We start from the raw sequence: 15127 nt of genomic DNA on the forward strand, positions 1-15127 counted from the left end.
GAAATGATGTGCTGTTTCATAACAGGAAGTCATATTTGAATTTGAAAACCCATAACATTTTCCTGAGATGTTGCTTTATGACAAACAATTAGAAAATTATTCAGATTTAAATGACAATTGCAAAATATAATCATATTTCCATAAGGATGTAAAATGTTTCACTAAATTAAATTTAGCCATCTTTAAAGACCTTGGAGAAGGTGTGGTCCTGGTGAAACGTCCAATCATTTAGTATCTCTATAAAGCCCTGAATGTGCTCTGTACAGGACATCCAGACTTACAGCTGTGACATGTGAGGTCTCAGATAAATTCACTGAAATAGAATGTCCACTACAGAGGCAACAACTCCATAGCTGGGTCTCAGGAGGATATATTAGTCTATGTGAGAGCAACGTCACTATTTTTCCAGCTCTATTTCTGGCATTTGTCCAGACCAACAAACAGATCTCACCTCACCTGTTCAACTCTCAGTCAGGCCCCCCTGAACAGGGGCCACAAAAAACACACAGGATCTAAGGCTTGAATTATTGATCACTGGCTGAGGGGGGGAATGAAACCTGGGGCGGCTCAATCCTGGTCCAGATCGATATTTGTTCAGATTATCCAGTCACCAGCTCTTTTTCTCTCCTCACTGGAGCATGCAATACAGAAAAGGACCAGAACGCCAGAATGACATCACATATGATTGCTTAGGACGTGCTTTGTGTGTACTACAATTTCAAATGTGATTTAAACCTTTCGTTTGATCTCAAAGTAAGTGACAGCCAAAAAGGGCAGAGTGATAAATGGATGAAATAGAAGAGCTGAAAGAAACATGCTGTCAATTTTTTCTCAACTTTATATTGTTACAAACTTGAGGATGAGTAAACAATTGCAGAATTTCATTTTTGAGTCAATAAATCCAAATACTCCATGAAAAGATGAAAGGACTGAGGGATTAAAATAGAGAACAGAGGAAGAGGAGCATGACAGCACTAGAGCAGAGGCGCTGATGAGAGAGAGGGAGTGAGGGAGGGTTGATCAGTCTATGAGCTGCAGACACACTCTCACCGTACACAGGGGAAATGGGTCCTCAGCTACATTTCAGCAGCACCTACTCAGAGGAGTTTAGTTCCCCGGCTAGGGTCAAACCCACCCGGCCCAGACCATCCTCTGCATATCGCAGGAACAATCCTCATCCACGGCCGGTAAGTGCTTCATGAAATACTTTAATGCATTTTCATCACCATAAATGAGCATTTGTTCTATTTATATGAAGTGAAGTGACATCTGACCAAGTATGGTGACCCATACTCGGAATTTGTGCTCTGCTTTTAACCCATCCAAGTGCGCACACACACAGTAGTGAACACACACACACACCGTGAACACACCCGGAGCAGTGGGCAGCCAATATATATGGGTCTCTTTTTAGCATTAGGGGTTTTATATTTCCTTCGTATATAAATTTAGTCATTTTATATAGAGAGAGCTATATATTCACTTGATTTGAGGTTGATAAGTTTTCTTAAAAGTCTCTATGGCTCACCAAGGCTGCATTTGTTTGGTAAAAAAAATGCAGTATATACAATACAATAGTGAAATATTATAATTTAAAATAAATGTTTTCTAATTTAATATATGTTAAAATTTAATTTATTCCCGTGTTGACAGCTGAATTTTCAGCACTCATTACCCCAGTCTTCAGTGTCACATGATCCTTCAGAAATCATTCTAATATGCTGATTTGCTGCTCAAGAAACATTTCTTATTATACATGTCACAAACAGTTGTGCTGCTTCAAATTTTAGTGAACATATATATTTTGATGAATAAATGTTCAAAAGAACAGCATTGCATTCAAATCTACGTTTTTGATCATATCAAAGAAATTATAATTGCAAATTTATATTTTAGAAGTTAGAGATGAATAATAAGCATTTATGCCTTATTATTTTGCTATAAGCATCTAACCACAAGAAAATTCGGAATCAAAGTCTTTTGTGGAGGTTATATGATGTAAAGTGAAATGTATAGCTCCTAAGGTGCGTTATTCATTATTTCATTCAAATTCATTTTCAAATTCAAATTCATTATTTACTTGTTTTGAAATTTTGTAAGGTGTTTGTTTCCATTCCCTCAATTAGCATTATTTCACTGCTAATGTGTGAATGACTCACATCAGAATGAGCAAAACAATTGGGTTAAAATGCAATATTGATATAAGAAAAGCACTGCAAACAACAACCATCATTTCTTCAATTAACTTGAATTTAACTGCCCTGACAAAACATTAATAATTCACCAGCCCAGAGAGCATTGTAGCCACTTGATTCTGCAAAACATCCTACATGCAGGGGGCCTTGTACAGGAGGCTCCGGTTACACTGTTTCCAAACCACTGAACAGACTCTCACTATGTTAGCAAAACAATCTAACCTCTGCTGGGTCAGTGTTACAGGCTATTAAGTGCCACTTAGGTTTGGTTTTCTGAATCCCTTTTGCCACTCAGGACTTCCTGATGCCAAGAACGCCGCAGACAGGATATGGCTCACGGAAATACTTTCAGACAACGATTCCTTCTACCTCTTTTCTACCTCCAGTCAGACACATATCAGTCCAGTATCCAGGTATCAATACAATCTGTGTCACTACAGCTGAGGTTGAGTAAAAAAAAAAATCACTGTCGTTGATCAAATCAGTGTAGTTGCAAATATTTGATGGTTTAGTACCTGTTCCAGACAAATATATGGAACATAATATGATATATATATCTACAGTATATCACTATTTTCTTTTTTGCTCTGTATTCACTTGAGACGTACAAACAGCACATGGACAGTCAATTCAGAGCTCATCACAAAGAGACTCCAAACCACCTCCGGTCTCGTCTGCAGTTTGTACACTGCCATCTGCTGCCTTGCTTCTCAAACCACAACCAAGCAACTTTGCTCATGCAACAATCCCAAACACACAAGGGTAATGCTTTTGCAATTCTATATTTGAAATGCATGGGCGTTGCATAATTAGTTTTAATTTAACCTAAATGTTATTTTGTGACATTGTTTTATGCTTTTGTGCCTGAATGAACAAGATATATATCCAATCCAAACCAATACCTGAACTGTAGTATTTTTCTGACTATCAGTTTATGAACAGATCATGCTATGATTTTGTCCTCAAGTTCATATCTGCCATACTTTTTAGGATAATTTCTTCTTTGTACTCAGAAAATATTCAGACACAGATCGTTTCAGATCAGCTTGGAACCAACAGATGGACATCATGCCATCTTTAAAGACCTTCAAACACCAGGTTACCCATCATCATAGGTCACGCTCAAAATCCACTACTGATTTCAGGTATTTTATTCCAAAATCTTGAGAGACAAAAAGCTAGCAAACAAATAAATCAAAACAATAATATTACTTACTAACAAACTAACTAAAAAAAGAAAAAAGAAAAAAGTCTCTTTTGCTCACCAAGGCAGCATTTATTTGATCGTGCAGTAAGACAGTAATTCTTTTTAAAATATTACTATAATTTAAAATAAATAGTTTCTATTTTACTATATTTAAAAAATGTATTTATTCCAGTAATGAAAATGCTGAATTTTCAGCAGCTATTAGTCTCCATTGTCACAATCTTTTAGAAATCATTCTAATATTCTGATTTGGTGCATTTCGAATGGTCTTTAAAATAATAATAAAATAAAACAAAATAACAATAAAACTGACTATATAAAATACATAAATACACAAATCAAGTACATAAATAAATAGGCCTACAAATCCAATTTTAACTAACAGCAGGCACTTGATCAGATTTCAAACGTTTCAAACATATTATAACTCAATGTTTTGATTCAGTGCTTTTAATGTAATCATGTCATTCTGCTAAGATGTAAATGTGTGTTTCAGCATAAACATGGCTCTGTTGTTAATGTATTTGAATGTCTGAGATGATCCCTTTTAAATCCAGATGTTTTGGTTTGCAGTGAAGGACACAGCTGTTTCCATGTGGTGAAGCCATATAAAGTCGGACACTACGTCATCCACCCAGAGTTTGTGTCAGAAGCAAAGCACTACTAAAAGCCACAGTGTTGGGCAATTTATATCTATTTTTATTATTATTTCATTGTCAGTTTAATAATGTAATTTTACTGTGTATTATTGAGGTAGCCTACGTTAAGTGTTTGGAGATCCTGCCTTGTAAAAGCTTCATTTTATTGACTGTATAATGTATTTTTGGATCTAAATGTGCATTACATGACAAATAAACAACGTTTATGATATGCCTGTTAAATGTTTGTTATTTTGTCTTACAAACATTACCATGGAACCATAGTAGCCTAAGTACAACATATTCAAGCTTGAGCTTCATGTTTTTCATAAAATAGGCTACATTAAAATGGTAAAAAAAAATTCAAACTCACACCAGTTAAATCAGTTAATACATTTCAAATACTATTTTAACAACTGGCTAAAATAGTTACTGAATTCAAAACCATTAGGCTACCTCAGATCGCAGTATACATTTTTTTATTTTAATTTTTAAAATATACTTCCTTTAAAAAAATGTGCTACCTAAAACGAGAATATGGAAAAACGACTTAATTATATTTATATATTATATTCATATTCACACACTATATAATTCTAATATATAGTAGCCTATAAAACTCAATTTCCCAGAGTCGCCACATAAACTCCTCCTATAACGAGACACGGAGTTCATGTCAACAAGACACGAAACCAGCAGTCCTCGAGCTGGTAAGTATGTTATTTCACGTAACTCATGTTTAGGCATTTAAATCGCGAATTCCTCTTGTCAGCCTCGGTAATACACCCCTTTGCCTGATATCGACAACTGGCTCTGTCTTGTCTCCTTTTGTGATAAAATACTGAACTGTTTTGTGAAGAGGTTTTCATAGTCGTTATTCTATAGTAATGGGACCATTTAAGCAGTTTTAGACCAGTCACAATTTTATTGTGGAGACTACCGCATGTCTCAGGGCTATGCTACACTTTTGTGACCGATGTGATATCTGTGTATTAGGTCTCATCTGTCCTGAGTTATTAAAATAAGAAGCATGCAAGCCTCTTCAGCCAATATTAATCGTGTGTCCAGTGCTTGGCTATTTTAGTAAAAGTTCTCTCATCATACTCTCATCTTTGACCTATTTACATGTCCATGCATGTACTGTCAGTGTCCTGTTGAATAAATGAAGGTAGCAAAGACTGAAGAACCAGTTTTTATTTGTAGTCACATGTTCCGAATCAGCAAAAGTTTGTTTACTTGAGTACTGTGAGATAATACATGATTGCTTCATCCCTTCAAAAACATTTCTTGTTAGGATAGGCTTAGGTGGGATCGGCATTTAACTATTAGATTTATTCATTTACTTGGCAAAGTATCCTTGTTGAACATACCCGTTTGTTGTCAGTGTCTGTTTCTTCTTCGGTCAATGTCTCTGCATGACAATTACTCAACCTACTTTGCTAAATCTTTCATTTAGGAAAGAACTAAAGTTTCTGTTGTCAGAGAATCACATGCCTCTTGTTACAAGTGAAAATGTCCATTATCAGCAGTAGTGAATAGAGCGGGACAGGATATTTTCAATTATATTTTACTAGAGTTTTGATAGCATTGTGTATTTTTTAGGAGTAGTTTTGTTCTTTCACTTTTTCCAATTTCTTCAGCATTGTACTAGTCAGTTTTAAAGTTGGCATGAAAACGAATGAGCCCTATCTATATTTTAAATGCATATTATAAATCTTCTTATAAACAATTAATCCATGTATATTTTTCATTTTTCAAAACCATGCATTGAACAAAGACCATGCCCTAATTTTTTTTGTTAATCTCTAATCAGTTACACTCAGATATGCCACAATACAGAAGAAAAACTGAACGCACACTTCCATAAGTCATTCTGAATGACATCGAGTCAATTCGTACATCTTCAAATAACTATAGTGAATAATTTAATATTTTACCATTATTTCTGAATCGATTTAGCGGTTTCATTTAAAGTGCTTTGTGGGACAAGTCTAAGTGTGTGATTACTAGAACAACCTTTTTTACTTCTCAAATAAAATATTCTGATTCAAAACGTTTATTTGGTTATTTTTATTCAAATCGCTTTATTACATTTTTTTGTGACTATTGACAAAATGAGACTTCCCCAAGGCCACCGAAAAGGTGGGCAGTCACTGTTGCACCTTATTAGTGTGCTGTACATCTCCCTCAAAAACATAAAGAGAGAGCCTCTTCATGGGCAGTTCAGCTCTTCTAGGTCTTTCTTCAGGAGAAAACATTGTCCATTAACTGTGCTTTTCATTTGAACCAAGTGTGTTTGGTGGCACTTAGCCAGTCTCAAAGTTTTGCAGGTGGCGTTGCATACTGCAGACCCAGAGGCCCTTGTGTTGTCCTCTGGTGCAGTCAATTCACACACTGCCACAGTGAGAAACCTTGGCAGCATGAATAAATTGCTTTTGTTTATGCTTTTACCTCCCAGCAGATCAATTCAGGCCGATATCAAAGCTAAAATGATAGTGTTTTTTTGAATACTTAATACTAGAATTTGTACTGTGATTCCTACATCTGCATAACAAGTAGATTTCTGTTTGGACTTTGTTTCAGCCTTTTACATTGACACTTTTTGCCACTCCTTTTTCCACAGGCTCATAAGGGATAATGAACAAGAGGAAAATGCTACACTGAGAGAAGAAAAATGGATGCATGACTCCATTTTGCACAAATTTAGAAAGTTATTCACTTTTGTTCTCTGTCTACCAAATGTCTTCTATAGACTGTAAAATTTTAGCCTTCAGTTTTTATCATCTTCTCAACTGTGAATTCAAAAACTAAGACTAAGAATGTACCAAGTAGTCCCAGGTGGTGCAGGAGGAACAATTACTGATGGCATGCCCATCAAGAAGAAAGACAAGGACAGTCGCCCTCTGGTGGGGGCTGGAGTTATTGGTGCGATTCTGGTGATTGCAGCAGTGACTGCATGGTGCTACTATATTGCCTCCCTTCGTAAATCTGACCTGCTGAAGACAGAATTGCTTGATCTGAATAAGGATGGCTTTCTCATCCGCAACCAGGCTGGGGGGATTGTCCTGAAGATGGGCTTCAGGTCAGTATGCATGGTGCTTATATTCTTCGGAAAATGGTACCGATGGCACTTCAGACACCAATAAAATGGGTCAGTGAAAAAGTACTTTAAAACACGTGCCAGGTTCAAGTCATTCTTCAAATCTATTGAATTATTAATACATACCATTGTTTTTGGGGAGTTGCAACGAATATAGTTCTAAAAGAAACTGATATATGCTTACTGATTACAGATCTGGCACCCTTGATCTCGACTCCTGCTCAAAGGAGGGAGTGATCCTTCGCTGCTCGCATTCATTTGCTGGCAAGGTGAACTTCTTCATTATGACGGTGAAACCAAAGGAGACGGTGATGTGTTACCGTGTGCGTTGGGAAGAGTTGGAGTCAGACCGACCTGTGGAACACGCCATGTCCTACAATGAATCGCATTGGTATGGTGGTGCTGAGACTGCTGTTCAGCATTGGCCTATCGCCATCTCAGGTCAGCAGGCACCCAAACCTTTTGTCACTAGCGACGTGTACTCCAATCGCCATGACTTTGGTGGCATCCTGGAGCGCTACTGGCTTTCGTCCAATGCAACTGCCATTAAGATCAATGACTCTGTGCCCTTCCACCTGGGCTGGAATGATACAGAGAAAACCATGTACTTCCAGGCACGATATCAGGACAGTCCGTACAAACCTGCACCTGGAAGACCTCCCTATGCTGAACTTAGTTACAGAGTCTGCGTTGGCCCAGATGTGACCTCTATCCACAAGGTTATGGTTCGTCGATACTTCCCCAAACCCAACAAAGTCCCTGCCAAGGAAATGTTCCGGCACCCAATATGGTCAACCTGGGCTTTACATAAGACTGACATCAGCCAGGAAAAGCTTTTGACTTATGCAGAGAATATACGCAAACATGGTTTTAACTGTAGCCACTTAGAAATTGATGATCGTTATACTAGTCAATACGGGGAGTTTGAATTTGACACACAGAAGTTCCCAAATGCTTCTGCCATGTTTCAAAAGCTCAAGGCAGATGGCCTCCTGGTATCCCTGTGGACGCATCCCTTTGTGAATTATGATTCTGCTAATTTTGGGCCATGTGTACAGAAAGGCCTGTTTGTGATGGAGCCAACAGGCCAACTTCCTGCATTGGTTAAGTGGTGGAATGGCATTGGTGGAATCCTCGATTTTACCAATCCAGAAGCTCGCAACTGGTTTACGTCCCATCTTCGCTCTTTACGCCACAAATACGGTGTTTCTTCCTTCAAGTTGGATGCAGGCGAGACAAACTACTTGCCCTGGCAGTTCAGAACTAGAGTCCACCTCCCTGACCCAAGCACCTTCACTCGCCGCTACACCGAAATGGCCATTCCTTTCAACGAACGCGCTGAACTTCGGTCCGGCTACAGCTCTCAGAATATCTCCTGTTTTTTCCGTCTAATTGACCGGGATTCTGTGTGGGGCTATGAACTTGGCCTCAAGTCCCTGATCCCAACTGTCCTCACCATCAGCATCCTGGGCTACCAGTTCATCTTGCCAGACACGATTGGAGGCAATGCCTATCCCAACCGTACTGATGGAAACGGCAAGCTACCAGACCGTGAGCTCTATATTCGGTGGCTGGAGCTGTCTGCTTTCATGCCCTCCATGCAGTTCTCCATTCCTCCATGGGAGTACGATGATGAAGTGGTGGCTATCGCTCAACGGTTCACTGAACTACATGAGACACTGGTGGCTCCCAGGGTCATAGAACTGGCTGGAGAAGTTCTGGACACTGGGGACCCCATAATTCGCCCATTATGGTGGATCGCCACCAGTGATGAAACGGCTTATAGAGTTGACTCACAGTTTTTGATAGGAGATGACTTGATGGTGGCACCAGTACTAGAGCCGGGCAAGCAAGAAAGGGATATCTATTTACCAGCTGGACGCTGGAAAAGCTACAAAGGAGAACGATTTGATAAAAAAGAGCCAATACACCTAACAGATTATCCAGTTGATCTTGATGAAGTTGCTTATTTTGAATGGGTTCAGTGAGACTTATGGGAAACATCAGAAGTTTTGAGCATGTCGTCCATTTAAAGCATTTGTGAAGGTGTCGATTTTTTTATTTTTTATTTTTTTCTTCAGGGAAATTAGCTATTTATTCATCCAGGGTTTCAATTTTACAATGTCAAACAGGACTGTTTAAGAAGTAAGCTTCCGTTGCACATTCTGACATTCTTCATCAGCTTGGCTGTGATTTTTTTTTTTTTTTTTTTGTGCCATTATTACAGTTAAACATTCATTAGACATCTGATGCTAGTGTCTTAATCTGTGCCTTGCATTTAAACAGTGAATGTCTTTGAGATTCTGGCCCTAAACCTTGACACAATTAAGCTTTTCTTGCCAAATAATCTAACTTTAAGGATGCTAAGGATGTATTAACGGGCTGTGACCGGTAATTTTGCACAATATATGCTTCGTGTTCTCTAATCTGCATTTTTAACAAGGGAAATTTTGCCAGTACTGTACATAAGTCTTCCTCTTGCAAGGCTTACAATATTAATTACTTTTCAAATGATGTTCTCATAGCAAATCAGCTTGATTTCTCTGAAATGTTCAATTTTGCGACTGCATTTAAAACGTATGGCGTTTTTTAACTGCAAGCAATAACAATGCTGCATTACAGTAAAGTTAGGCCATGCATGCAGTATAATCTGCCCTACTCTTGTCTCTTAAAGCAATACTTGATATAATCACATTAGAAGTTTGTATGTGTAATGGGTGCTTGTGGCTGCATTGGAAATGACCAGCAGTTTTTTCTTATTTTTTTACTCTGCTTGCTATAATGTCATCATGTAGTGCCAAATACATCACCAACAGCCCTTATTCAAGCATTACTGCCACATTTACAGAAACGTTTCCTGCCACATAAAATACAGTTGTTTGTCTTTTCATCTTAAATCGATGTGTGCTGCTCATCTTGTTTTGAATATTATGCTGTGCTGCTTAATTTTTGTTTTGAAATAAGGGCACAGCACTAAATGCTTAGTCAGTTAATCTTTATCAGATTATATTTTTGCTGTGCAAGGGTCACCGTTGTGTTTGTTTAACGCTCTTCCAGCAGGCTGACAATCAACTCACACTGAAAGCTTTCTCTAATCTATGACCTTCAAGCTTTTTTTAGCTCTTCTCATGCAACTGTGAAAGTGCACTCATCTACTCTGGAGAAACAATGAATCTGTCAAGCAAAGTGTCTGCTATAAAAGTAGCTACAGAGTACGTAGACATATGGCAGCTGCCTTTCCACTACTCGTGTTCCTCAAATAACAATTTAGTGTTGCTTTATGGTATTTTAATAACTTATTCGAGGAGAGGCATTTGGGGTGATTTTCTTCACTGGGACTGTGTGCTTGTGGATTTTACACTGTTGGAGATCTTGTTAATAGGCCCCTGACAGTGTGGGCCCCTGGTTGACCCAAACAGACTGTAGACTGCTGATGTTACAGAAACTCACCAGAGCATTGCCACCATCAGCTTTCCACAGACTGGAATTTTATTGTTTTTTTTGGTCAATCATAAAGATTGATATTGTATTAACTTAGATTCCCAGAAGAAAAAAATGCTTTGTTTGTACATCTCATATACTTTGTGTGTGTGTGTGTGTGTGTGTTCCTTTACCATCATCTGTGTGTGGCTTTTAAAAATGTCTGAAAATATGCAAAATATCTCAGACTAATACATTTCTGTTTGTATTTCAAAACAAATAGTAGTGATTGAAAGTATTCATTGATTTTGTGCATAAATTCAGCATTTTGCTTTGCATTTCACATGTCCTGGTGAAGCAAATGCTAAGTTTTACCAGCTGCACTGAAAATAGTATCGTTCCCTAGAGCGTCACAGGATGGCAGTGTTCACCTGCTTTTCTAGTCCTTCACTTGAAGCTTGTTGAAGTGTGTTGGCATGGCACAAGAAAATCCTGTACTTTTATTTCAGTATTTTTCTCTCATTGAATATAATTAACCTGATATTGAAGTAAAATGGTACCATTAAACTTTTGACCTCTCTCAAGAGTTATGAGTTATTAATTGTACTTTCTCCTCTGCATTAATTGTGCTGCCCTACATTAGCGATAGACTGTGTCTTCAGTGGTCGAATGATGCCACCCACTCACTATTCAGTTCACTATTTTCCCATTTGATAGTGTTACTGGATTTGAACAGCACATGGATTTTGGCACTGATATGCAATGCAATTTTGGCTCGTCTTTCCAGTGGTTATTAGTTTAGTTTCTTTGGCATTATGCAGTTGGTTCTGCCAGCCTCAGCCCTCTGTGTAGTTCAGTATGGATTTCCATCGTGTTACTAATTTGTGGGCAGTAAATGAAAAAGTTAATGAATGATTTTATGGAACAACTTTGTTGACTTTTGTAAGGTTGGTGCAAGCTGTAGGATTTCTGAACAACTAAAGAATGACAGAAGTAAGCTTGAATAGCAACTTTAATGTTAATACCCAATCAAAACTAGTTTGCACAAAGTTTGTAATTAAAAAAGGTTTAATAAAAGTAACAACTCTATGGATCAACTTGAGATGGTAACAAAATAGACACCTCTTGTGTTTTCAATTCCAAATGGCCCTATTGTAATTGCATGCACAAATGCTTTAGCTCTAAGTGAGATATTTTATGCCAGAAACCCACTGTCCACAGGTTTTACAGAGCAGTCTTGAATGTCGGTTTGCTCTGTCTCCACCTAATTTTCCTTACTGGCGGATTGGGTTGCATCTCTTCGCTAAGTTCAAACGAGGCTTTCAGGCAGGGCGGTCATGGGTCCATGGATTCATTGAACCTCCAACCTACTCTAGCCCCTCACAGGAATAGTAATTATTGCAAAGCAGGTTAAGCCTGATCAAAGTTTGAATCAGACTTTGGTCCAGCATTGAATGAAGTCTCCTCAGAGAGGCATCTTCTTGGTTTTTTTGGGCCCTGCTCATCATTGGTAGATAATGACTCAGTGTTGAGGTAATTTACAGGTTATATGGAGGTTGCCCTGGATCAATAAATCATTTAGTTGAGTTTGGGACAGAGGTGGAGCAGTGATTTGATGAGCAGGAAAGGGCAAAGTCTAAGGGTGGCCTGGCAGTAATATGTTTGGGCCATTATTTGGAAAAATTAAAATAAAATCTTTGCACGATTATAATTTACATGAATGAATCACATATTTGCCTGTTTAAATTTGCTCAGTCCAATACCATTACACAGTCCCGTCTATGGAGAACTACCAAGTTAGTAAAGTATTTTTTTCCTCTGGTCACGTCTTATCTTGCCTAGGGCAGGAGAGCCAGTGCTGCCCCGTCAAAAAAATAGGTGCATGATGCCTCAGGATAATATGAAGTCCAGTCTTGCATTGAATATCCTATTTCCCACTGTAATGCACAGTACAGAAATAAAATAATATTCAACAGCATTTCATATTTACTTAAAGGGGTAGCTCACCCAAAAATGTAAACTGTCATTTAGGTTGGCTACTTACCCTCATATCATTCCAATCCTGTGTGACTCTATTTGTGCAACACAAAAGTTATTTTGTAATAAGAAGAAAAAGTCATACAGACTTGGAACGACATGAAGGTCAGTAAATGATGACAGGATTTAAAATTTTGGCTGAACTATTTCGGTAAATGTAAGATACTGACCCAATCGCTTGATTTAGCGATCTCTCAGCAAGTCTTTTGCCTAAAACGATCAATTTTGGTTGTGAATGGAGCGTTTATGTTTTCACCTGAAGTTTCAGCGTGATTTGGACAACATGTGGCTCTTCTAAAATGTTGGCGCTAACCATGTTACTAACTGTGCTTTAGAGCAGGTTTACTTTGCCTGTCAATGATGCCTCCACGACATTGATTTGCACTCACAGACTGCTCAGAAGACACACACTCGCATCGATTAGCTGTCTGTATTCCATTCCTCAGAAATCAATGCTGTTTGTGGCTTTGCCAATCTACAATGATATATTTTTGTGAAGGGACTGGGATTAAAGACAGCATTCTAATATTTAAGGTTAAATTTATCAGGTCGTGGGCGGGTCGGTTTAATGAGGTGGGTGGAGTCTGCGTTATGCCGCGGCTTTCTATAACTTGCCATCGCCTTCGTCACTGATAAATAGTTTAGCTGTTGCTCTGCTGTTGTTTATACCAGCAGAAGCTCAATGACTCATGATGACACATTGTGAGTAAGCACATTTGTGCCCAAAAACAACAAACAAGCGGCTGTTCTCATTTAGACCCAACTGAAGCGCTCGTTCCACTGCTTGATGATGGAATGACCTGTTAGACGAAATCTGTTCAACATTTACTCCAACTGTGCATTCATATCTTTTTCATCCGCTATAAATGGATTTGTTTGCTGTGGAACTGCATAAATTCCCCTCGAAGTTCAAGGTAGCTTCATCCGGAGGCGTAAAGTTTGCGTGGAGAAATATATATATTATAATGCAGTGTTTGCCAGTTGGTGGTTCCGCGTAGTTGCATGAAGATCCTTTAGGGGGCAGTACAGCTTCACATTGATTCCCCTGTTTTGATAGTGAAGCATTGTGGACCTCAGCCCAGATGTGATCAACTGGAAAAAGAAGTGCATCTACTCTGAGCTACAAGGACGACACAAACCTGGCAGAGGCCCCCTGTGCTCCCTCCTGCCCTGCCTTATGCCCACCTGCGTGCCCATCTGCAGAAGAGCCCCGCCAGTTGTTCTGTTTGTGTGCCAGGGTGAATCAAGCCCATCGGCTCCACTCCCAGGTGTGTATCTGGCTGTGTCCCCCTTCTCAACCCCCCCTGAGAGCATACTACTAGCCTTCCTGGGAGGAACCAGTGATCAGATGTCCAAAAGTCCACTTGCTGTATTATGGTTTATGAAAAGGAATGGAACCAGATTGTGTGCTGGCTGATCCAAATACAGTTTTGGCTTCAGAGCTTTGAAAAAAGAATAATTTCTTAATTTATATGCCATATGTTCTTTAATATAGAGTGAAGTGAAGTGACATTCAGCCAAGTATGGTGACCCATACTCGGAATTCGTGCTCTGCATTTAACCCATCCAACATGCACACACACAGCAGTGAACACACACACACTGTGAACATACATCCGGAGCAGTGGGCAGCCATTTTATGCTGCAGCGCCCGGGGAGCAGTTGGGGGTTCAGTGCCTTGCTCAAGGGCACCTCAGTCGTGGTATTGAGGGTGGAGAGAGTGCTGGAAATTCACTCCCCCCACCTACAATTCCTGCCGGCCGGAGAATCGAACCCGCAACCTTCGGATTACAAGTCCGACTCTCTAACCATTAGGCCACGACTTTCTGGTGAGAACCAGAAAGGTGTAAGTGACATTTCACCAACTTTACAGGAGAGCCAAAACAAAATTTTTACCATAGTTTGATCTGACTTTGTGTACTGATTTCAATCGTTTATAATAAAAATTTGTACACTAACGGATGGCAGTAATTTTGCCAGTAGAAAGAGCTCATTAGGAGCTTTCATTTGATATATATCTATCTATCCATTTCACCAAAAATGTCACTTACACCCTTCTGGTTCTCACCCCTCGATATGCAGTATTTATGTCGTATATGCAATATACAATTTCAATGACAGATATGTCACACATACTTGTTTTCCCCCCAAAGCAAAATGCCTTTCATACCACATGCCTAAATGTCTAAAATGACCTTTAAGTCAAGATGAAATCAAAATTGCCCTGATTTACTTTAACACTTTCCTGCTCTTATTGTGCACACTTTAATGTTACTAATATCCAAAAAGATACTGATGCTTTGATTTAGGTTCTGTTTAATTATTTAGTTTAATGTATTTAGTTTTTCTAAGAAATACATCTGCTACGTAAAAACAATATCAGTTTACGTGTTGCAATATCAGTTTAATGTCAAATTTAAGGTCTTTTGTGTTTGGTCTATAGGTTTGTGCCATGCTAAGTTATGGAAGTGCCAATTTGTGAGGACTCTGCTGAAAACCATGTTGGTGGTTTAGTTAATCTTGCATCAAG

General features: G+C 38.8%; 1 protein-coding gene across 1 annotated transcript; it reads left to right on the top strand.

The window, feature by feature from the left end:
* The first annotated feature begins 4694 nt into the window (after positions 1–4694).
* LOC306856373 (myogenesis-regulating glycosidase-like) lies at positions 4695–11139 on the top strand. The gene is made up of 3 exons (XM_079395623.1): positions 4695–4750; positions 6664–7122; positions 7334–11139. The coding sequence occupies exons 2-3, from the start codon at positions 6860–6862 to the stop codon at positions 9126–9128; spliced, it is 2058 nt and encodes a 685-aa protein (XP_079251749.1). The 5' UTR covers positions 4695–4750; positions 6664–6859; the 3' UTR covers positions 9129–11139.
* Positions 11140–15127: the final 3988 nt, after the last annotated feature.

The sequence above is a fragment of the Barbus barbus genome (genome assembly GCF_936440315.1).
Source record: "Barbus barbus genome assembly, chromosome: 36".
In the NCBI taxonomy this organism is placed as follows: Eukaryota; Metazoa; Chordata; class Actinopteri; order Cypriniformes; family Cyprinidae; genus Barbus; species Barbus barbus.